This window comes from Onychomys torridus, chromosome 23 (genome assembly GCF_903995425.1).
Source record: "Onychomys torridus chromosome 23, mOncTor1.1, whole genome shotgun sequence".
NCBI lineage: Eukaryota > Metazoa > Chordata > Mammalia > Rodentia > Cricetidae > Onychomys > Onychomys torridus.
The window spans coordinates 23,433,637-23,456,698 of record NC_050465.1 but is presented as its reverse complement, the minus strand read 5'-3'; the positions used below and the strand labels follow the sequence as shown (position 1 = coordinate 23,456,698).

The following is a 23,062-nucleotide window of genomic DNA, read 5'->3' as shown; positions in this document are numbered from 1 at the left end:
AGCAGAAACATATTTTAGCCCCTGTAACAATCATCTAAAAATACTGGAATTATGAATAGCAAGCACAAGTCCTTACAGCCCTAACCTCCTGGTCTAGGTGACCTTCCCATAGAGTATAACAACTTATAGACAATGAAAGACTCAAAAAACATGGGTGTGCTAGACAACAATGTTAAAATGGTGGACAGCAGTTCCATTTAATAACCAGCAGTAAAAGGGATCTTCTAATAAGGAGTGGGTTCAATCAGGATAGAGGAAATGTAGATCATAAACACATATGTTGAATGGGTAAAGTAGCATGTTAACATCAACTACTCATCCAAGTAGCATAAATCACAGATGATGACAAAGTAAAGCCATCTACTAGATAACATCAAACAAGTGAAGGAAATGCTCCACAGTCTGCTTCATAGAAGAATGCCAAGCTTTGTTCTTCTGAGGAAGAAAGAGAGGCTTGGCATTTTGTGTGGTCTATCTGAGGAAAAATAACTAAAAGTGAGATCAAAGTTGGAGCTAATGTCTCCTGACCCAAAGCTTGGAGGGTTATTGAGTGCTGTTGGGGCCCCTGTTCAAGAAAAATTATTGAGAAAATGAGAATATGTGTCTAGTAGCAATTAAACTCTGGCTGGCTGGTCTGGTCATCCTAACAGCCTGGATTACCCTGGAAGCCCAGTAGACACCACTTACCCATCACTCTGTTTGGGATGTGGGATAGAACTAAAAGAAGCGTGGTAGCTCATCCCAGTGTGCAGGCCTCCAACTGGAAAGTTACCAACAGAAAGTGGAACTCCCACGGAAGTCTCTGTACGTGGGTGTATGTGGGGGAGCAGTGATATTCACTGATCACACAACTGAGTGATCACTGAGGAGCCCATGTCAGCAGGATGTGATCTAGCCTTCACCACTGTAAAGCCTTCCTTAATACAATAAACATTAGAATAAAGCTCTTGTGTTTATACTGCCCCAGACACCAGATGCCTTGTATACATATTCATCTGCACACAATTAAAGTGGGAGGGGGATGCCTCTGGCAAAATAACTGAAGTAAGACTGTCAACAGGCTGTCACGTCATCACTAGTCACCCACCACTCTTTGATCTACATAGGGAGAATTGTGCCTCTGGCATTTGTCAAGAGAGATAGTTTGCTAATATTATTTTTTTTCTGTTTTGTTGTTGTTTGTTTTTTTGTGATAGACTCTCACTATGTAACCCAGGCTGGCCACCAACTTCCAGCTATCACCCTGTCTTCTGAGCACTGGGATTACAGGTGTGGACTGCACATCCAGGTCAGAGAGCTCATTTTGTAAATTTTTTGTTTTGTTTTGTTCAAAATAGAACCCAGTTGAAGCCAATGAAGAATAAATTATGTAAAGAAATGAACACAGCTTCCTGTCTAGTGAAATCACCAACAACTAATGAATCTGCTCTGCATTTGCTCCTGGCAGGCCCCTGACCTTGCCTACTGTCCACTTTTCATAAACTGTAACCATTCAGGGTCAGCGAACCTGCATTCTTGTTCTTCCTCCTAAACTTGGAATAAAAAGTTGTTTTCCCCTATCATTAACTACATAATATCCCCTCAGAGTCACGGAATACTATGATTGACATTTATGTCATCACTTTTCTGTGCTTGTCAAAGCCTCAGGCCCCATCTGTGCCCCACACTAAAGAGGGGCCTAGTTACTAGCATTTTAATCAATTAATTAATTAACCCCTGCCTACCTATGTCAATGGACTCTACATACAGGAACTAGCCTATTATCAGCAATACAATAATTATTTGAGTTGTAAATAATTAGTCCATCTTGAAACCAAATAAGACATGTCTTTTTAGCATGAGTTTTGATATTATAATTTAGCTCTTCAAGGAAACTGTGAAATAATCACTGACTTCCAACAATATTTTGCATTCTTCAAATGGCTAGATTACTTCAGATAGATAATCAGCCGATTTGTGATTCTGGAGATATAGGGAAAGCATGACTGTTATTCCTGAGAGTAACTCATAACATCACACCAGGCTTCAAGGCTTGTAGTAACAATCTCAGAAAATAATCTTCATTCAGTATTCATTCACAAGTTTTGATGTTAAACTTACAGTTTTTAAACGCGGGAATAAGCATGCCCTCTTACTGTGCTCCTTCCCAAATGCAGCCAAATATCAATAAAGACATTTAAATCTGTTATTACGTTTTTAAACTCTCTATTTTTGCGAGTGTAAGGGAAGGTGGGGGTGCCTGCCTGTTGCCACATGTGAGTGGAGGTCAAAGGACAACTTGTGGCAATCAGGTGTCTTCCTTCATCTTTGGTGACCTGGGGATTGAACTCAGGTCACCAGGCTGGATGACAGGTGTCTAGCTGCCAGAGCTAGCTAAATGGCCCCAATAAAGGCATTTTTAAAGGAATGCTTAACAAGAGAGAAAGTGTCAAATTAATTGCAAAGAATTAACACAAACCACTGATAAGAAAAGGGATGTGAGTATTCTTGTGTGCCCATAGGCAACCATTTTAGAAATAGTAAATGATGTATAGCATAAAATGCCAAAGATCTGAGAAGTTTTCTTTCTGGGAAGAGACTTGATCCACAGTTTCTGGACTCCTGTGAAGTTAGGTACAGTCCTCTGTCTGGTGCTAAACTAATAATGTCAAATGACATAAAGAATTGCTTCTGAGTTTAGCCACAAAGAAAGCCTCACAATCACCATGTGCCACCGCCAGATCAGGACATTCCCAAGAACCCAGAGAGTACTGGCCCCAGAGCAACTGACACCATTAATCTTTACCAGACATGGCTGTACTATGGCACAAGGGGAACATGCTTAGTGTGTTAAAAACATTAAGGTTTTGAAGTGGTTTAATATACTAGTTAGTTCACAGAGACTAGTAACAATGCTTTTATGTGGAAGGAATAGCTGGCTGTGAGAGAGGAACAGAAGGCAACAAAAATAGCAAGTTTTGCAGCTGAAGTACTATAAATAAAATGCTATTTCATCAAAATAATAAATTCATTAAAGCACAACTAATACAATGATACAAAGTCACAGTGAAAATAGATTAAAAGCCCCTGGGTTATGTCAACAAATATTTCTGGAAGCATGCAAAGCAAGCCAGTAAATGAAAACTGACTTAGCAGTCATGAGAAAGCCCAGACGTAAATCTGCTAAAGGAGAATGCCTATAGGGAGCAAGCAATTCATGCGAATCTAGGAAGAGCAGCCACAGGACATGTCTGCAGGCAGCACCAAAAGCAGACGCCTGTCTGCAAGTTCTGATGGGCACTGTTAGACCCCATGTACCCTACGCAAATGATACAATGTTTCCACATTCTGACCAACAGTTTCTAATGACTTGTTTTGCACTGTGGTTTGTAGCTAGTAGCCACCTCGTCGACAAAACACAATGTAGCCGTTGGTATTTCCCTAATGATTTGTGATGCTCAGCCTTACACGCTTATTCCCATATCTTCTGTGGAGAGGGGTGCGTATAATTCCTTTCCCTATTTCTGTTGTCCTAATATGTTTTGTGGTGCTGAGGATCAAACCAAGGGCCGTGCACACACGAGGCAAACACTGCTGTACAGTATGTCACCAAGCTACTTCCCCAGGTGAGTTAGCCCGGTTTTGAATTTGTGTGCTTTGGTGTTGAGTTTTAGGCATTTACTTTACATTCTATTATTAGATATACAAGTTGTAAATTTTCCCTTCCATTCTCTAAGGATCCTAGAGACTGTCTTCGTGCATGCGTGCATGCGTGCATGCGTGCATGCGTGCATGCGTGCTGCTGCTGATCCTTGGCATGTGAAAGTTTCTAATCTTCATGAAGTCCATTTGCTCTTTTTTCTTTTGTGCCTGTGACTTTGCTGTTCACTCAAGAAACCACCAGCAGATGCAAAGACACAAGGTTTCCCCTAGGCTTCGCTTTAAGAGTTTTAATAGGTGAGCTTTTAAATTTTGGTGACTATCAGTGAATGCTAGAAACTAGTGTGTATAAATTTGGCAAGAAATAGAATGTTTCTATAATCCTAGAGTAACTTCCCAACAGATATGGATTCATTCTGTCAGGGAAAAATGTTACTTGTTCAGTAGAGAAATCTGGATCACTCCCCTTCAGTCCTGCAACCAAAGTTACTGCAGACAGGAAGGAGAGAATCTGCAATGCACACCACCTGCCAGGATCCTAGGGGACCAACCATGGCCATTGGCAGAGATTCTGTGATGTCCCTGTAGAAAGTCCAGAAGTGAGGAGCATGTTCCAAACGAACTGGCCTGAAGTCCTCACAGATGTGCAGCGTATAAAATCGAGGCAGAGTGAAGGACATTTGCAAATTTGCAGAATACAAAGGAGACATGAGTGCCATATGTGATCGTGAATCTTTGTGTATTTTTCTGCTATTTGTTTTTATATGGATGATATATTTTTATGGCAGCCAAAACTTTGACTTTAGGCAGTTTAATATCATTTAGTTTGGCAGGAAGATCTTTCTTACTGTTCTCAGAACTGCTCTGAATCATTAAAGCATCAAAGATTTAAGGTAAAGCCCTTTGAAAAGGCCATCAGAAATCAATTTGAGCTGATGCTCAGCATCACTTCTTGTCTCATCTCCTCCTTCCTCCAACCAGACCCTGCAGCTGAGTGTGCTAATCCCAGCATGCCCTAACGCTCTGCAGGTGGGAGCTTTCCGCCATTTTGTTTTACTTCTGCTTCCTTCTACCTGAGCGTCCTTCCCAACTCCACCAAACTTCACAGGCATCAGAGATGAGTTCTGTTGTGAAGCTCTTACTCCATGTGCCTAGTGCTAGCTTTCCTGGAGTTCTCCCTCTGCTGCACTCAGATGTCCATGTGTTAAGACTTTGTGTAGCCTGGCAAAAGGGAAGGGCAAAGGGATCTTAAAGCGCCATGCCTGAAAGGTCAGCTATGAGAACACAAGCAGACAGGCAGGCTCCCTCATCTCTCTAGCCCCAGGTCTCCATAAATGGAAATGAAATATAATTTACTTAAATGTCAAAAAGTTGCCTTGAAAATATATATATACAAACTTTCAGAGATTTTTTATGAATGGCAGCTGCATTCTAGATATCAGAAATAAGCAGGGGTGGGAAATTACCTTTTAGATGGCAATCTATGAGGCATTCTTCAAGAGAATTAATATTGTTTTTATTCTAATAATTAATATACAAAGTCACGAGTTTCCTGATGGCTTTTTCATACATGCTGAGTTTATTAATAGGCTGATGCCTGACTCCTCTTCTCCATTTCTCTGCCCCCTTCCCATGCACATTTGCCCCCTCCCCCAGTGTTCCCTCTTGAACTTTCATTACACATGTGTTCTGTAACCCTCCTCTTCTTTCTTCCTTAAAGCCTTCCCTTTTTTCCCTCCCCTGGGCCCCTTGCTAGTTTCCTGGCCTCTGTGCACACTCTGAAATTGACTTTTAGCTGAAAAGAGGTGGCTCTGTGATGTTTCATCAAATACTGTGGGTGCTTTTACTCAATGAAAGGACCAGATTTACCCCTGTTCGTCAGGAACTGATGCATAACTGAACGTTACCTGCCCCACAGACAGATGCCACGGGGCTTTGAGAGACATGATGGTCCTTGGAGAGGACCATTACTTCTTCATGTGGTTAGAAGGGTTTCCTAAAAGTCTATCTATTACCTATTTATCAGTCCAGCTTAAATCTCAGCAAAGCTTCTCCTGCAGAACAGAAGGTGGCGTCCTCTCTGTCTTCTTGGAAGAGCAATGGAAACCATAGTTAACACTTAAAGGTGTGTAACTGAAATTACTTCATATTTTCCTGTTATATGTTTACAAATGGTCTTCCTTCCTCCCTCCCTCCTTCCTTCCAACTTACCCATCCCTGAGGTCTGGAACCCACAAGAATCTGCTATAACCCCTGGGGTCAATACACAGATCCACACATGCTGTTTTGCTTTCAAAAGCTTTAATTGCCCCTAGAAGTGCATAAGCTTTGGCAAATAAAAATACACTTTTTCTGACAAGAAATGTAATTGAAGACATAAAATTTTATAATCTATAAACATTAACATATTTATGCTTAAACATGTTGAAAATCCATAAACGTAAGTAATATTCAAAGGATCAATTCATTTTCAGTAAAATAATTTCAACCAATAACATTTGGAACTAATTGCTAACAGAAACAAACTACTTGGCTGGATAATGTTTGATATCATTTTTATTGTACTATATTTAAATATGAAACATATATGGGTAAAGAATCTTAATTCTAAAATCTATAATGTAAAATATTTTGTCTTGAAATATTCTTACATTTCCATCAATTATGAAAGATAATCTTTTTAGGTTTGGCATTCTTTGTTCAGAGTTATTTTTATCTTCAGGGTGGAAAATATTATTCACTGCTTCTCTGGTTCTTAGATTTTCTGATTAAAGGCATGAGATTATTTTGATATTCCTGCTTTGTATATAAGATGTCATTTTTCTTTTACTATTAAATGTGTGTGTGTGTGTGTGTGTGTGTGTTGTTGTTGTTGTTACTTTGTATTTTTGAAATCTAAACTGTGATGCATCTTGTAGAAATTTTATTCTGGTCACATTTGCTTGGGGCTATAGAAGTCTTTTGTTTGGAAGTCCAATTCATTCTCTAAGTTTAGAAAACTTTGTGTTGAAATTTCATTAAAGAGTCTGTCTATTCCTTTTGACTTTATCTCTGCTCCTTCTTCTACCCCCATAGACTCTAGGTTTGGCCTTGGAAATATATCACAGCATTCATGGAAATCTTGGTTGTACTCCTTAATTTTCTTCATATCTATTTCTGATGATACTTCTGTTTCAGCTTTGGCCTATCTTGAATTTGTTCTTCAAGGTCTTGTCTGGTGATGGGTATCTCACATGGTTTCTATCTGATTGACCATTGTTTTCATTCATATTTGCTCTATTTGGCACTTTCCCAAAACTTTAATTTTGAATTTTTTGTCATTTTGCACCTTCTCCTCTAACTTGCTGTTTTATTCACTCTGGAGATGGTCTTGTCAAGGTTTGGGGTAGATCCCCTTAGTCTATACAACTGTGTTTTAGATTTCCATGTGGCCCTTAATCTGAATTCTTTCTCAGATATTTCAGTTATGTCTGTGATTTTGATTTCTGTTACAGGGGATTTGGGTGGTTGAGTTTAGGTCAAGATGAGTCATTTTGTGATGCCGTTTCTTTGTTGTGTTTTATGCATCAGTTAGGATGAATTTGCTTTCTAGATTTGTCTTCCAATTCTATTTGGTTGTCTTGTTTTCTGTGAATCTTCCTATAGGAAAGTTTACATGAAGTTCAGCTGTGGAGACTAAAAAATCTTGTCATTGATTCTCAGCTGAGATCCCTGAGATGATCCTGTCTTGGCAATGTGACAGCATGCTCACCTGGCCACACGTTGACTGCCAGGATGTCTCAAGGGAGTCAAATCCCTATCACAAACTGAATTCCATGGGTCAGCTGGGGCTAATGTCACAGTTCTAGTCCCACAGTGAATCCTGTGAGAACAGGAGTCAAAACCTGGCAAGACATACTCAAGAGTGCGATTGGGTAACTACTGATTAGATTTAAGGCCCACTCCACAGAGGAAATGCATAGGCAAGCTGTAAATTTGACCAAGAATCTTTTGTTGAGGATTTCACAGGCCCCAGAATTGAACCTAAATGGATATAGTATCAACCTACCCTCTCAATACATGTCTCTATATGCAAATATTAGTGCAGCTCCCAATAACCTCTTTATGTAAATCTTCAACTATAAATGGGACATTTATATCATATACACTCTCTCCAAAGATCTGGAGCATTAAGTACAAAGAGACATTAAGAGCCAAAGGTGGGGTGGGGTTTAAGGAGGAGACCGTGGTAAAACAGTGTCTTTGCAGGCATGACAAGACCAAGGCTCTCATGAATTCATTGCAGCTGTGGCTGTCTGCCAAGCCTGTCAGTATTCCAACATGGGGTTGGAGATGTCACGAATCTTCTCCGCTATCTAGGGAGCTGCTCCTAGTTGATGACCGCTAGGAGAGGAAGAATCCGTTTTATTTACATGATTTAGTGATTCAGTTTTATTTAGTTTCTGGTAAGTCTGTCATGCTACAGTGAATGTGGACAAGGAGAGTATAGATTAGATTCAGTGGGCTATCAAAAAAAAAAAAAAAGAGAGAGAGAGTGAGACTAGAAAAACCCCACAAATTTGGGTAGGGATAGTAGGTAGAGGGTAGTTCTAGGAGGAGTTAGAGAGAGGATTGGGGTGAATATGATCAATATACATTCTAAGAATGTGTGGAATTATAAAATAATAAGATACTACATAAAAATAATACACACACTATAATTACTTCTAGTAAGATTGGTCCTAGGAAGACAAAATTGGTATAGCATGAGAATCAATCAATTTTGATAATATCAAATTAATAGAAAAAAGACCATCTTTTTTTTAAGTACTTAAACTAAAACCAAAAAGAAGTTCTTCCATCTGATAAAACCCACAGTGACTATTATATGTAATTGTAAAAGACTGAAATATTTTTCCTAAAATTGGGAAGAAAGAAACTGGTGATTCTACCAGTTTTCTCAAGTGGTGTAGTGCGGGCTAAATCAGACAAAAAACAAAAGTCACTCAGAATACACAGGAACAAATGAAAGTATCTCCATCTGCATGTGGTATAATGTTGCAGACAGAAAATCATAAGGAATGTTTTAGAGAGCAATAGAAAAATTCAGGAAAGCTACAGGATAGAAGAAATAAATTGTATTTTAATACTAACAATAAACAATCAAAGAATAAAATCAATAAAAATTTCATTTATAACACCATAAAAAGAACAGTCTCAAGAGATATGACAAGAAAACAACAGACAATATGGATATGCACAAAAATTTTTCAACAAACTCTTAGTGAACTGAATCGAATAGCACATTAAGAGAATGGAATAAGATCATCAGGTAGATTTACCCCCAAGAATACAATTGTGATTCAGCATAGGGAAATCAATCAATGGGATTATTACAGGTAAGGACAAAAGAGGTAAAACTACAAAGCCATCTCCATAGATGCAGAAAATCATGGGGTAAAGTCAACATGGGGGCAGCGATTGTTTTGTTTCATGTGGGAAGGGGTTGGTGCACAGTAGTGGTAGGAAGGTGGGGTGTGCAAGTGTTCAGGATGTACTAGTGAAAAAGACTCAGAGAAAAGGAAAATCCCCTTAACCCAGGAAGAACAAGAACTTAAACTTTAGCTAGCATCCTACCAATGGTAAGAAGCTTGAATCTTTCTTCATAAGAAACAAATCAAGCAAGTTCTATTTCTGGTATTATACTGCAGACACAGGAATTAGGCAAGAAACAATTAGGCAAAAAAGATCAGCAAAAATCAATCAAGCCTCAAATAAAGAAGTATAAACACCTCCGACAACAGATGACATGATTGCATGTCTGGAAACGCCATGGAAGTATTCAGAGACAAGGACTGAATAAACAAATTCAGTAAATTTGCAAGGTAGAACATGAACACACAAGAATATATTTGTTTCAACTTGATAACAATAATACCAAAATAAGTTAAGAAAACAATTCCATCTATACTAGTACCAAAACAACAAATTGCCCAAGAGCAAATTTAATCAAACAGATTTTTTTTAAGTTAGCTGAAAATTAGAAAGGAGTGCAGAAAAAATTAAAGAAAGCCTAAATAAATTGAAAACAACTCATCTTCATGGCTCAGAAAAATCAGCACTAAACACAATATTTTCCAAAGCAACCTACAGATTTAATTCAACCCTATCCAAATTACAAGTTATCTTTCTCAAAAAAAAGCCAATCCTTGATTTCATATGAGTGCTAAAGGGTCCCAATAAACAAAACTGTCTTGAAAATGAGGAGTAAGTTTGAAGAGTTTACAATTGCTAGTTGCAAAATGGATTACAAAGTGGTGCTGGCAAATGGATAAAAATACTGTTTATATTTCCTTTGCACTGATTTATTGCACTAGAATATTGCATATTATATTTGCATTTGTTTAATACAATAGAAACTGTGACTCCAGAAATGAACCAATCTTCTATGGTAAATTTAGTCTCAAAACTGTTGCACAGACTATTCAAAGGAGAAAGAGAAGTCTCTTCAGAAATGGTGTTTAGAAACCGGATAACATATTCAAAAGGACAAATGGAACTCCTGTCTTGTGATATATACTACAACTCATCAAACATGGATCAATGACTTAAATGTAAGAGCAAGAAATGTAAAATCCACAGTTAATATGTATTGATCTGACATTTAACAATAAATTCTCAGATTTAACACTACAATTAAGAGCCACAAAAAACAACAACAAAAAAAAAAAACTAGATAATGTAAACATTATATATCGGAGGATGCCTGAGAGAGGCCCCAGTGTCCTCTAATGATTGTCTGCAGAGTAGCACAGTGGAAAATGGTCAGATCTTTGTGATGCAAAGTTTAGTGGAAGATCCATAAGTCACTGGGGTCGTGAGATGCTTCCTAGGGACCAGCTGAGTCCGTTCTAGAGGGCTGCTTTAAAAGGATAAGGCCTGACTTTGCCTTTCCTCTCTCTCTCTCTGCCCTTGTTCAGGCTGTGGGCATTTGTTTCTACTTACCTCCCAACCATTATCATCTGCCATCCATCACCTGACAGAGCCTGATACAACCTTCAACAGAAGTGAACAGACTGAGATGCCATACCACTGAGCCTCCAAGACTCTGCATAGACGTTTGCTTTCTTTATAAAATTATCTTCCTCAAATATCCCACTATAGAAACAGGAAATCAACACAAAGGACAACATGAAGAATGTGAAAATATGAGTTGGAAAAATGCCCCAGCAGCTAAGAGCACTTACTGCTCTCTTAGAGGCCAAACATGAGTTTGCTTCCCAGCACCCACTTCAGGTGCCTCCTAACAACTGCCTGACACTTCAGCTCCAGGAAATCAGACACTCTCTTCTGGACTCTGAAGGCATCTGCAAGCATGTGGCATATACTCACAATGACATGCAAAAATGCACTTAAGTGAAAACAAATCCTTTTTTTAAAAAATGTGAAAATGAATCATATAAAGTGGAATGAAATATGTGCAAACCAGCTGCCTGACTTCTACATAATCACCCACTCAGGATACTCTAACTTTTAGACGACAATCACATAATAATATTGGAATGTGAAATAATGAAAACAAGGCGGTTTAATATGAATGAAGGATTTGAACAGACATTTCTCCTAAGAAAATATACAGATGGCAGACAAGCCCATGAGAAGCTGTCAATTGGGAGTGACTGACAAAAAGCACAAACCCAAACCACAGTGAGATTCTACTTCAGGTCTACCAGGATAAGGTTTTAGAAAAAAGAAGAAAGGGGAGATTTACTCAGTGTGCCACATTGGAAAGAGGGACAGGGATCCAGTGACCCCCACCCCCACAAGTTCATCTCTGGAGTCCTGAAGTGAGATCAAAGTTTAGATAGAGAGCCAGTGAGATGCACACCTGAGCAGTCAAACTGCAGTCCTGCTCACCAGCGACCCATCACTATCTGGGTTTCAGTCTTTCTGTAAGGTGCTCTGACAAGCTGTTAACACTGTGAAATCTCTTTCTAAGAGACAAACTCCCCCTCTGGCTGGCACCTTATCCTTCTCTCAGCATGAGATAAATTTAACCAAAAAGCAGAGTATAGAAAAGGGTAGCAAAAATGTGGGGAGAAAAAAATCCCATTTCTTTCAGGAACATAAAATGGCACAGATACTCTAGAAAAGTTTCCCAAATACTAAAAAGATGGAATTACTATGTGTGACCAACAGTTCCCCTCCTAGGTATAGAAATACGATAAGGAGAATGAAGGTACATACAGAAACAGAAAACTAAACATGCATGCTTCCACAGCATTATCATGAACCAAAGGGTAAACCATCACCAAACATTCATCAACAGAGAGGCAGACAAACACTGTTAGAATATTCAACCACGAAAAGCAGCTAGTGATTACTCCCATAACATTCTCGTTACTGCTGCATAGCTGGCAGATCTTGCAAGGCCAGTTGTTACTGTAGTTTGCAACAGTCCATAGCTGGGTAGGACTGCTGATGACTTTTCTTCTGTGGGGGTACACACAGAACCTACCAACACTAGGAGGAAGCTTTCAAGATGATACCGGCTTATTTCTCTTGTTCTAGGACATAGCATCAAATTCTGTGAGCAATGAAAAACAATGGCATTGACCTGTAACATCTGGGGAATCGAGGGAACTCCCACTGACCAACAACTTGAAAAGTAGCCTGTATCTGCCAATAGGCTTTAATATTGTCTCCCTGTGGTGTGTGTGTGTGTGTGTGTGTGTGTGTGTGTGTGTGACTTTTCTAATGCTGTGAAGAGACACCACAACCAAGGCAACTCTTATGAAAGGAAGTAATTAATTGAGACCTTGCTTGCATTTTCAGAGGTTTACCCATTTTCATCATGGTGGAAAGCACTGTGCCATGTTCAGGTGTTGCTGAAGTAGCTGAGAGTTAACTCATGATCTACAGGCAGAGAAAAACTGGACCTGGCATGGGCTTTTGAAACCTCAAATCTCAATCCCAGTAACACACTTCATCCAACAAGGCCACATCTCCTAATCCTTTCAATCCTTTCAAATACTGTTACTCCTTAATGACTATGCATTCAAATATATGAGCCTAGGAGGGCCAGTCCTGTATTAAAAAGTTTCTATAGTAGCAGGCTTCCATCAGGCATTTTCAAAGGTCCTTAGTGTAAGTGATCCTTCCCTGTCCTCCCTGCTCTCCCCTGTGCCCTCATCCTGCACCCCACTTAATCCTTACTACTCCATTATTACCCGTTTACTCTTTATACTACCTAAATTCCATCTCCTTTTCAATGAAAGCCCATTCATGGTACTTTACTTATTTTGCAGAGTTCTATAGATGCTCCAATTTAAACACACATCTAAAGATGCAAAGCATGCATGCACATCTGAAAGAAAACACACAGCATTTGTCTTTCTGGATCTGGGTTACCTCACTTAGAATGCTTATTTCAAGCTCCATCTAGTTGCCTGTGTATTTCATTTTTTCTTTGCACTGGAATAATATTTCATTATGTATATGAAACACACTTTCATTTTCCAGGCATCCATTGGTGGACACCTAGTTTGTTTCCATTTCCTGGCTAATGTGAAGAGAGTAGCAATGAAATTGGATGAGGAAGCATCCCTGATATATAGTCCTCTGAAGTATGGTGGATCATATAGGTCTATTTCTAGCTTCTTTAGAAACCTCTACACTGATTTCCACAGTGGCTGTCCTAGCTTCCACTCCCACCAGCAGTGAAAAAGTGCAGTGAAGTTTTTAATAGGACTCCAAAAATTCCAGAAACAAAAGCAAGAACTGACAACTAACAATCTTCCACACAACAACGTTAAAATCAATGAATTAAAGAGACAAACTAGATTTCTCCATGTTATCTGTCAGGTTTATAGTGTCTTCAGCAATAGCCTCTTTCCATCAAGTTGTGGGGGATAGCCAGCAGCACCACTGCTGAGAGATGAAGTGTTTGGGGTGGTCTCTGGGACACCTTTGGCCAAGAATTCAAAAGATGTAATGCATAGCTTACATTGGGGTTTTACTTGGTACCTTATGATATCTAGTTGGGGTACTGTTTCTCCCATTATATGATGATTCTATTTAAACTGTTGTAATATATATATATGGAATATTCTACATTACTGGGTTTTCTTTTTTTAAAACTTTATTTTTTTATTATATTTGTGTTTTAATTTTACACATCAGCCATGTGTTCCCCTGTCCTCCCCACTCCCACCCATGCTCCCACATTCCCCCCATCCCCTCCTCTCTGTTTACATCTACTCCAGGGCCAAGACTCCACTGGGGATTCATTTAAACCTGATGGATTCAGTACAGGCAGGTCGAGTCCCCTCTTTCCAAGCTGAGCAAAGTGTCCCTGTGTAAGCCCAAGGTTCCAAACAGCCAGTTCATGCACTAAGGACAGGTCCCGGTCCCAAAGCCTGGATGCCTCCCAAACAGTTGAAGCTATTCAATTGTCTCACATATCCAGAGGGCCTGATCCACCCAGGGGCTCCACAGCCTTTGGTTCATAATTCATGTGCTTCCATTCGTTTGGTTATTTGTCCCTGTGCCTCTCCAATCTTGGTCTCAACAATTCATGCTCTTACAGTCCCTCCTCTTTCTCAACAATTGGACTCCTGGAGCTCCACCTGGGGCCTGGCTGAGGATATCTGCATCCACTTCCATCAGTTACTGGATGAGAGTTGCAGTTTGACCATCAGGGTGTTTGGCCATCTGATCACCAGACTAGGTCAGATCAGGCTTTCTCTCGACCATTGCCAGCAGTCTGCAGAGCATGTATCATTGTGTATTTCTGGGGACTTCTCCAGCACTCTGCCCATTCCTGTTCTCATGTGGTCTTCATTTATCATGGTCTGTAATTCCTTGTTCGCCTTTTCTGTTCTTGATAAAGCTGGGATCTTCTGCTCCCCTAAGCTTTCTTTCCCTTAAACCTTGCCCTTCATTACCCCCACTGTCGTCCAGGTTGTTCATGTAGATCTCATCCATTTCTCTGTCATTGGGTGATCCCTGTGTCTTTCCTAGGGTCCTGTAATCTAGGTAGCCTCCCTAGAGTTGTGTAGCAGTCTAGTCATCTTTGTTTTACATCTAGTATCATCCTATGAGTTAGTACATACCATGTTTGTCCTTCTGAATCTGGGTTACCTCACACAGGATGATTTTTTCTAGATCCATCCATTTGCCTGCAAACCTCATGATTTCATTGTTTTTCTCTGATGAGTAGTACTCCAATGTGAATATGTACCACATTTTCTTTATCCACTCTTCAGCTGAAGGACATCTAGGTTGTTTCTAGGTTCTGGCTATTACAAACAATGCTGATATGAATATAGCTGAGCAAATGCCCTTGTGGTATGATTGAGCATTCCTTGGGTATATGCCCAAAAGTGCTACAGCTGGGTCTTGGGGGAGGTGGATTCCCAATTTTCTAAGGAAGTGCCATATTGATTTCCAAAGTGGCTGTACAAGCTTGCATTCCCACCAGCAGTGCAGGAGAGTTCCCCTTGCTCCACATCCTCTCCAGCATAAGCTGTCTTGTGTGTTTTGGATCTTAGCCATTCTGACAGGTGTAAGGTGGTATCTCAGAGTTGTTTTGATTTGCATTTCCTGGATAATTAGGGATGTTGAGCAATTCCTTAAATGTCTTTCAGCCATTTGAACTTCTTCTGCCAAGAATTCTCTGTTTAGTTCTACAGCCCATTTCTTAATTGGACTGTTGGGCAATTTGATGTCTAATTTCTTGAGTTCTTTATATATTCTGGATATCAGTCCTCTGTCTGATGTGGGGTTGGTGAAGACCTTTTCCCATTCTGTAGGCTGTCGCTTTGTCTTGTTGACTGTGTCCTTTGCTCTACAAAAGCTTCTCAGTTTCAAATCGACCACATACTTGGCCACAAAGCAAATCTCAACAGATACAAAACAATTGGAATAACCTCCTGTGTTCTATCAGATCACCATGGTTTAAAGTTAGATTTGAACCACAAAAAAAAAAACCTACAGAAATCCTATAATCTCATGGAAACTGAATAATGCTCAACTGAATCACCAATGGGGTAAGGAAGAAATAAAGAACAAAATTAAAGACTTCCTAGAGATCAATGAAAATGAATACACCACATACCCAAACTTATGGGACACTATAAAAACAGTGCTAAGAGGGAAATTCATAGCACTAAATGCCCACATAAAGATTCTGGAGAAATCTCACACTAGTGACTTCACAGCACACCTGAAAGCCCTTGATCAGGAAGAAGCAAAGTCTCCCAAGAGGAACAAATGCCAGGAAACTATCAAATTGAGAGCTGAAATCAATAAAATAGAAATAAAGAGAACAATACAAAGGATTAATGAAACAAAGAGTTGGTTCTTTGAGAAGATCAACAAGATAGACAAGCCCTTATCCAAACTAACCAAAAGACACAGAGAGAGCATCCAAATTAACAAAATCAGAAATGAAAAGGGGGACATAACAACAGACAATGAGGAAATCCAGAGAATCATCAGGTCATACTTCAAAAACCTCTACTCCACAAAACTGGAAAATCTAAAAGAAATGGATAATTTTCTGGATAGGTACCACATACCTAAGTTAAATGAAGACCAGGTAAACCATTTAAATAGTCCAATAACCCCTAAGGAAATAGATTCAGTCATTAAAATTCTCCCAACCAAAATAAAAGCCCAGGACCAGATGGTTTCAGTGCAGAATGCTACCAGATATTCAAAGAAGACTTAATACCAATACTCTTTAAATTGTTCCACACAATAAAAGCAGAAGGTATATTACCAAACTCCTTCTATGAGGCTACAATTACCCTGATTCCTAAACCAAACAAAGATGCAACAAAGAAAGAGTACTACAGATTGATCTCCCTCATGAACATTGATGCAAAAATACTGAATAAAATACTGGCTAACAGACTCCAAGAACACATCAAAACAATTATCCACCATGATCAAGTAGGCTTCATTCCAGGGATGCAAGGGTGGTTCAACATACGATAGTCTGTCAATGTAATACACCATATAAACAAACTCAGAGAAAAAAAACCCACATGATCATCTCATTAGATCCAGAAAAGGCATTTGACAAAATCCAACACCACTTCATGAAAAAGGTCTTCTGCTTCTATTGTGTGGAACAATTTAAAGAATATTGGTATTAAGTCTTCTTTGAATATCTGGTAGCATTCTGCACTGAAACCATCTGGTCCTGGGCTTTTATTTTGGTTGGGAGAATCAGGAATACAGGGAACATACCTAAACCTAATAAAGGCAATCTTCAGCAAGTCCACAGCCAACATCAAATTAAACGGAAAGTCAAAGCAATACCACTAAAATCAGGACCAAGGCAAGACTGTCCCCTCTCCCCATACTTATTCAATATAGTACTTGAAGTTCTAGCCAGAGCTATAAGACAATATAAGGAGATTAAGGGGATATAAATTGGAAAGGCAGAAGTCAAGCTTTCCCTATTTGCAGATGACATGATAGTATACATGAGTGACCCCAAAAATTCAACCAAGGAACTGATACAGCTAATAAAAACCTTCAGCAACATAGCAGGTACAACATCAACTCAAAAAATCAGTAGCCTTCCCAAATACAATAGACAAACAGGCTGAGAAGGAAATCAGAAATCATCACCCCTTACAATAGCCACAAATGATATAAAATACCTTGGGGTTACTCTAACTAAGCATGTGAAAGACCTATATGACAAGAACTTTAAGCCCCTGAAAAAACAAATTGAAGAAGATGTCAGAAAATGGAAAGATCTCCCATGCTCATGGATAGGCAGGATTAACATAGTAAAAATGGTGATCTTACCAAAAGCAATCTACAGATTCAACACAATCCCCATCAAGTTACCAACACAATTCTTCACAGATCTGGAAAGAATAATACTCAACTTCATATGGAAAAACAAAAAACCCAGGATAGCCAAAAGAATCCTGTACAATAAAACAACCTCTGGAGGCATAACAATCCCTGACCTGAAGCTCTACTACAGAGCTACCATAATAAAAACAGCTTGGTACTGGCATAAAAACCGACATGTGGACCAATGGAATGAAATTGAAGACCCTGACATTAACCTGCACACCTATGAACATACAATTTTTGACAAAGAAGCCAAAGAATGTACAATGGAATAATGAAAGCATCTTCAACAAATGGTGCTGGCATAACTGGATGCCAATGTGTAGAAGGCTGCAAATAGATCCACATCTGTCACCGTGCACAAAACTTAAGTCCAAGTGGATCAAAGACCTCAACATAAATCCATTTACTCTGAGCCTGATAGAAGAGAAAGTAGGAAGTAGTCTTGAACACATTGGCACTGGAGATCACTTTCTAAATATAACACCAGTAGCACAGACACTAAGAGAAACAATCAATCAATTAGTGGGTTTTCAAAAGGCTTTTGCTGTTAGTTGTCCCTCCCATATTCCCCCCTCTACCCTGCCTTCCCACCCCTTATTCCTTTTCACACCCTCCTCTAATTATCTTCTTATAACTGTATTACACTGTACTTTATTTCTCCTTCACTGGAAACACCCCCCTCAAGTCACTTACTAGCTATCTAACCTTGGTACCAAATGGATTTCACATCTCTAAACCTCAAAAGCTAACAAGCACATATGAGAGGAAATATTCAGTGTTTGTCTTTATTGGTCTGGGTTACCTCATTCAAGGTGATTCCTTCTAGGTGAATTTATTTACCTGAAAATTTAATAATTTTTGTTTTTCTTAGTAACTGAATAATATTCCATTATATAAATGTAGCACATTTTTATTATCTACTCGCCAGTTGATGGACATCTTGCATATGTCTAATTTCTGACTATTATAAATACAGAAGCAATGAACAAGGATGAGGAAATATCTTGCAGTAAGACATAGAGTCCTTTGTGTATATGTTCAAGAATGGGATGGCTGGATCTAGCTAATACTCAACTGGAAGGCCCACCTCTACTAGATAGCATTCACAGTGCTAGAAGGTGCTCTATATTCTACCAAGGAAGAAGGGCAATCATCAATCTCACCCAGTTATGAAGCCTGCAATCTTTAATAATGACCTGCCTGCAAGACATGCCCACTGGTGCAGCAGCGGCATAAATGTTAGGAGAGTAACCAATCACTTTTTAATTGAATGTAAAGCTCCCTGATGAGATAAAATCCATCCTTTACACTGGAAACGAGGCCAAGAAACAGTAACTAGACTGTTATAGGCCTATGTCAAAACTTACTACTAATATTCTAATAAAAGGACATAGCAATAAAATGGCATTCTGATGTACTCACAGATCAGTACATTGGTCAATTTCATCATGGAACCTTTTTCTTGCACTAGGTGGCAATTACCACAAAGACCCCCAACTGGACAACATTCAGAGAGTGAGAGACTTTGGAGTACTCAGCTCTCAATGGAATGTCTTTATCACTGCTCTCCCTTCAAGGTTCAGGGAACTATGTGGAGAGTGAAAAGATTGTGGGAGCCAAAGATGACTGATGACTCTAAGCAAGCAGCGTTTTCCAGACATGACAAGGCCAGTATGAACTCACAGACTATGACAGCATGCACAAGACCTGCACAAACTCAACTGAGACAAAAATCCAGCACAGAGGAGAAGTAGACACAGAGCCCCATCTTTGGCCAAGAAGCCATTCACAGTTGATAGTTTCTATTAGAAGGAAATCATTTTTCTTCAATAGTGTGACAGTGGGTACATCCAACATACTCTAGTACAGACGCCATGCCCACAAGTTGACTAACACAAACTAGACTCCATGTTTTTCAGGCTTGTATGTATGCATGTGTGTGAGTGTGTGTGTGTGTGTGCATGTGTACATGTGTGTGTGCATTTGTGTGTATGTGTATGTGTGCGCGTGTGTGTGCATGTGTACATGTGCGTGTGTGCATTTGTGTGTATGTGTGTGTGTGTGTGTGTGTGTGTGTGTGTGTATGTGTTTTAAAAGAGTGAATGAACATGAAGTTGAGTGGGTGCTGGGGGAGAGGAAATAAGCAAAGCCACACTGAATTCTATTTCACCTCAGCTGCAGTGGGTACCATCAAGAAAAAAAAAAAAAGGCTGGCAAGGATATGAGAAGAAACCCCTACATCCAGTGCTGGAAGGAATGTGAATTGATGCTGCCCATGTGGAATTTTCTTTTAAAAAATTAAAAATACAGTGTCTGTATGATCCAGTCAAACTGCTTCTGAGCATATATTCTAAAGATTGAACTCAGCTTATGTCAGCAATACTTGCATACTTATGTTTATCACAGAACAATTCATACCAACCAAGCTATAAAACTGACCTAGTTACACATCAACAGATGCATAGGCCAAGCGCTGAGTTTATATACTGTGAAGCTATGAAGAATAAATTCAAATACGCCATTTGAAGGAACATGGAATTGCAGATTGTCATGTTAAATGAAGTGAATGGGTTCCACCAAAACAAATTCATCTCTTCCTTAGTATGTGTGGAATTGGTGTGAAGTGGGGAGAAGAATAGGAAACTAAAGGGTGAATTTCTAGGGATGTGGAGGGGTAGGGACTTAATAACATACAAAAAGTCTAAGCCGTGTGGGGTCCCAGGAGTAAGAGGCCAGATGAAGTTGATACAGGCCCCAATCCTGATCCTCCAACTGATACTGTCTCTCAAAGGAAAAATTTGTTTTCTCCAATAGTCTCACTGGGCATGTAAACCACACTTAGGGCAGGCCTCTTGCATCATAGTAGATGGCCAACATAAAACAAACTCAATTATCTCTTTAGAGATGATTTAATTTTTTCCCTTATAGATCTTTTGCTTATATATCATGATTTCTGACTTTGTTTTAATGGATTTTCAGTGTTTGTGTGTCTCAGTGCCTGTATATTTGTTTCTTGTGATTTTCTTTGGCTCTTTTTAAAATTAATTAATTACTTTATTTATATTACATCCCAGCTGCAGTTCCTCCTCCTCACCCAACTCTCCTCCCATCCCCCAGTCCACTCCTCCTCTGTTTCTGTTCAGGAAAGGGCAGGTCTCCCATGGATATCAACAAAACATGGCATATCAAGCTGTAGTAAGACTAAGTATCTCCATGTATTAAGGTTAGGCCAGGTGACCCAGTAGGAGGAGTAGGATCTTTTTGGGCTCCTATTTTCTGATTGTACTATTCTGGTTTTTTGTCTTATTAGTGTTATATACCTATTTGTATTCTAATGAAAGAGAAAATGAATGGGTGTAGATGTGGAGAGAATCTGGGAGGAGCTGGGGGAGGGAAAACCATAATCAGAATATATTGTATGAAAAAATATGTTTTCAATTAAAAAGAGAAAGTAATAAAGGGATGAGTGTGACCTAAATACATCATAGGTATATTTTAAAATGTCCATGAAACATCCTTTACTTTGTACAATTTTTAATATTAAAATGTTTTGAATTTTGTTTTTAACACATTTATTTATTTGTTTGTTTGTTTGTTTGTTTATTCATTCATTTCCCATCCCAGTCCCAGTTTCCCCTCCCTCCTTTCCTCCTGGTCCCTTCTGCCACCCTCCTCCTCTGTTCCCACTCCCCAATCCACTCCTCCTCCGTTTCTGTTTAGGACTTAAAAACTACAAAAGCCCATAATCATTCATGCTAAAAACCAAACAGCTACTGCATTATATCCTGTTTTCGACATTTTTTCGTTCTGGCCTGATGCTGGTGATTGAACCCATGATCTCTGGTATGCTAGAGAAGTCCTCTACCATAATGCTACCTCTACCATCCTTATTTAGTGTTAAATCTGAAAACAAAGAGATGTTATACCCTCTACCATCCTTATACAGTGTTAAATCTGAAAACAAAGAGATGTTATACAGAAAGTCTCCAAATAGTTCTCAGCATTTATGTAATTTAAAACAATAACCAGGGAGAGGACTCATTTATATATGTGGCTAAGCCATTAGGTTGGCTTGTTGGAAGATGTCTTGGCAAGTCAGGGTATACATTAAGACTTACTTTCTGCATTTTTATATTTTTACTTTTAGCTCCAAAGTAAAAGAGATTTAATAATCTTATCATTTGATTAACAAATTCAGTTATAAGATATGTACCTGGATATATACTTTCAAATGTCAGTTCTTAGCAATGGTGTCATTGGGTGAGCTAAAAATTCTATCAACTTTTTAAGACTGCTCAATACATTCTATGAACATAGTCCATGCAGGCTTTAGCCACTTGGTGGTGGCTGATGGCATTTCCCAGGATTTTTATCCACTCACCATGCAACGAAATATTGTTACCATAATGGAAAACAAGGAAATTCACTCACACAGAGATGACTTCAAAGAACATCACTCTGCTCACCTTGGGGTGCTACCAGAGTTCTTCCATTCTCCTGACACCAACCAACTGGCTGGATATAAGGACTGTTAACATCACACCTGCAAAAACAGGATTCTGTGTTTACACTCACAGTACTGGGTTTCAAGGGAAGACTGTGAAATGTCACCTATACACTTAGTCCTTGGTGCTCACCTAAATCACCAATTTTAAAGGCTGACAAACCTTTTGGCTATGGTGTATAACTGACAGAGTAGGACCACAGGATTGAACTGAGCTATTATAGCTGATCCTTATTCTGGCCTGTGTGTTCGGCTTCCTGAATGAGCACACAGGTGAACCACCACTCTGGCTCCCACTGTCCCATCACCATGCCTTCCCCACACTCTCAACACGAGGCTAAAACAATCCTTCTTCCTTCCCACTGCTCCTACTGAGATCCCATCACAATGACAAACACAGAATAATAGAAAATCAAAGAGTGATGACCATGCTGGACGTACAGAGGTCCCATGGGGACAGCACTTGAGTTACCAGGAGCTAGAAACAAGGTCAAGCACAGCACTTTAGAGTAGGTGACCAAACTTCTTACTTTCATAATTTTCTTATATTTGAACCTAGAAAATGAAGTAGGGTGGAGATAACACAAAGCTGACCATACAGGTGATCCTCGGGTAAAGGTCTTAGTGTCTTCCACCCTCTCTGACTACTAACAGGTCCAATTGTTAACAGGAAACAAGACTGCTGAGTCAGACCCAAGAGAGCTACATTCTTCCTTTTACTTTTCAAAGGATCTGGAGTAGTCTATATAAGACACATACAACAATGACTATGTTCAGCTTCTTAGTTCAAAGAAGAACACCAGACCCCCATTAGGCGCTTGAGGAACTGCAGCTTGGGCAGGGACTTGTCAGTTATTCAGGACACACACAGGAAATGTGACAAAAGATTATTTTTGCCACTGCCTAGTCCATATTTCAGGGTTTTTTTTTTTAATCCAGTTAGTCCATTGTCAATGTATGCAAAGTCCATTGATTGGCTCCACAACACACATTTTTTTCTACTCCCCACAGGCTTTGAAATCATTCACTCCCATTCTCCTTGGATCTTTTGTGTAC

The 23,062-nt window shown here is 39.3% G+C and overlaps 1 protein-coding gene across 1 annotated transcript in view; it reads right to left on the bottom strand.

The window, feature by feature from the left end:
• Window positions 1-23,062, bottom strand: part of LOC118573411 (lethal(3)malignant brain tumor-like protein 4) — a 317,599-nt gene that overhangs the window by 133,833 nt on the left and 160,704 nt on the right. Inside the window, exon 9 of the mRNA XM_036173702.1 lies at window positions 21,969-22,045. Within this exon, the coding sequence (XP_036029595.1) occupies window positions 21,969-22,045 (77 nt within the window). The remainder of the gene's footprint in view (window positions 1-21,968; window positions 22,046-23,062) is intronic.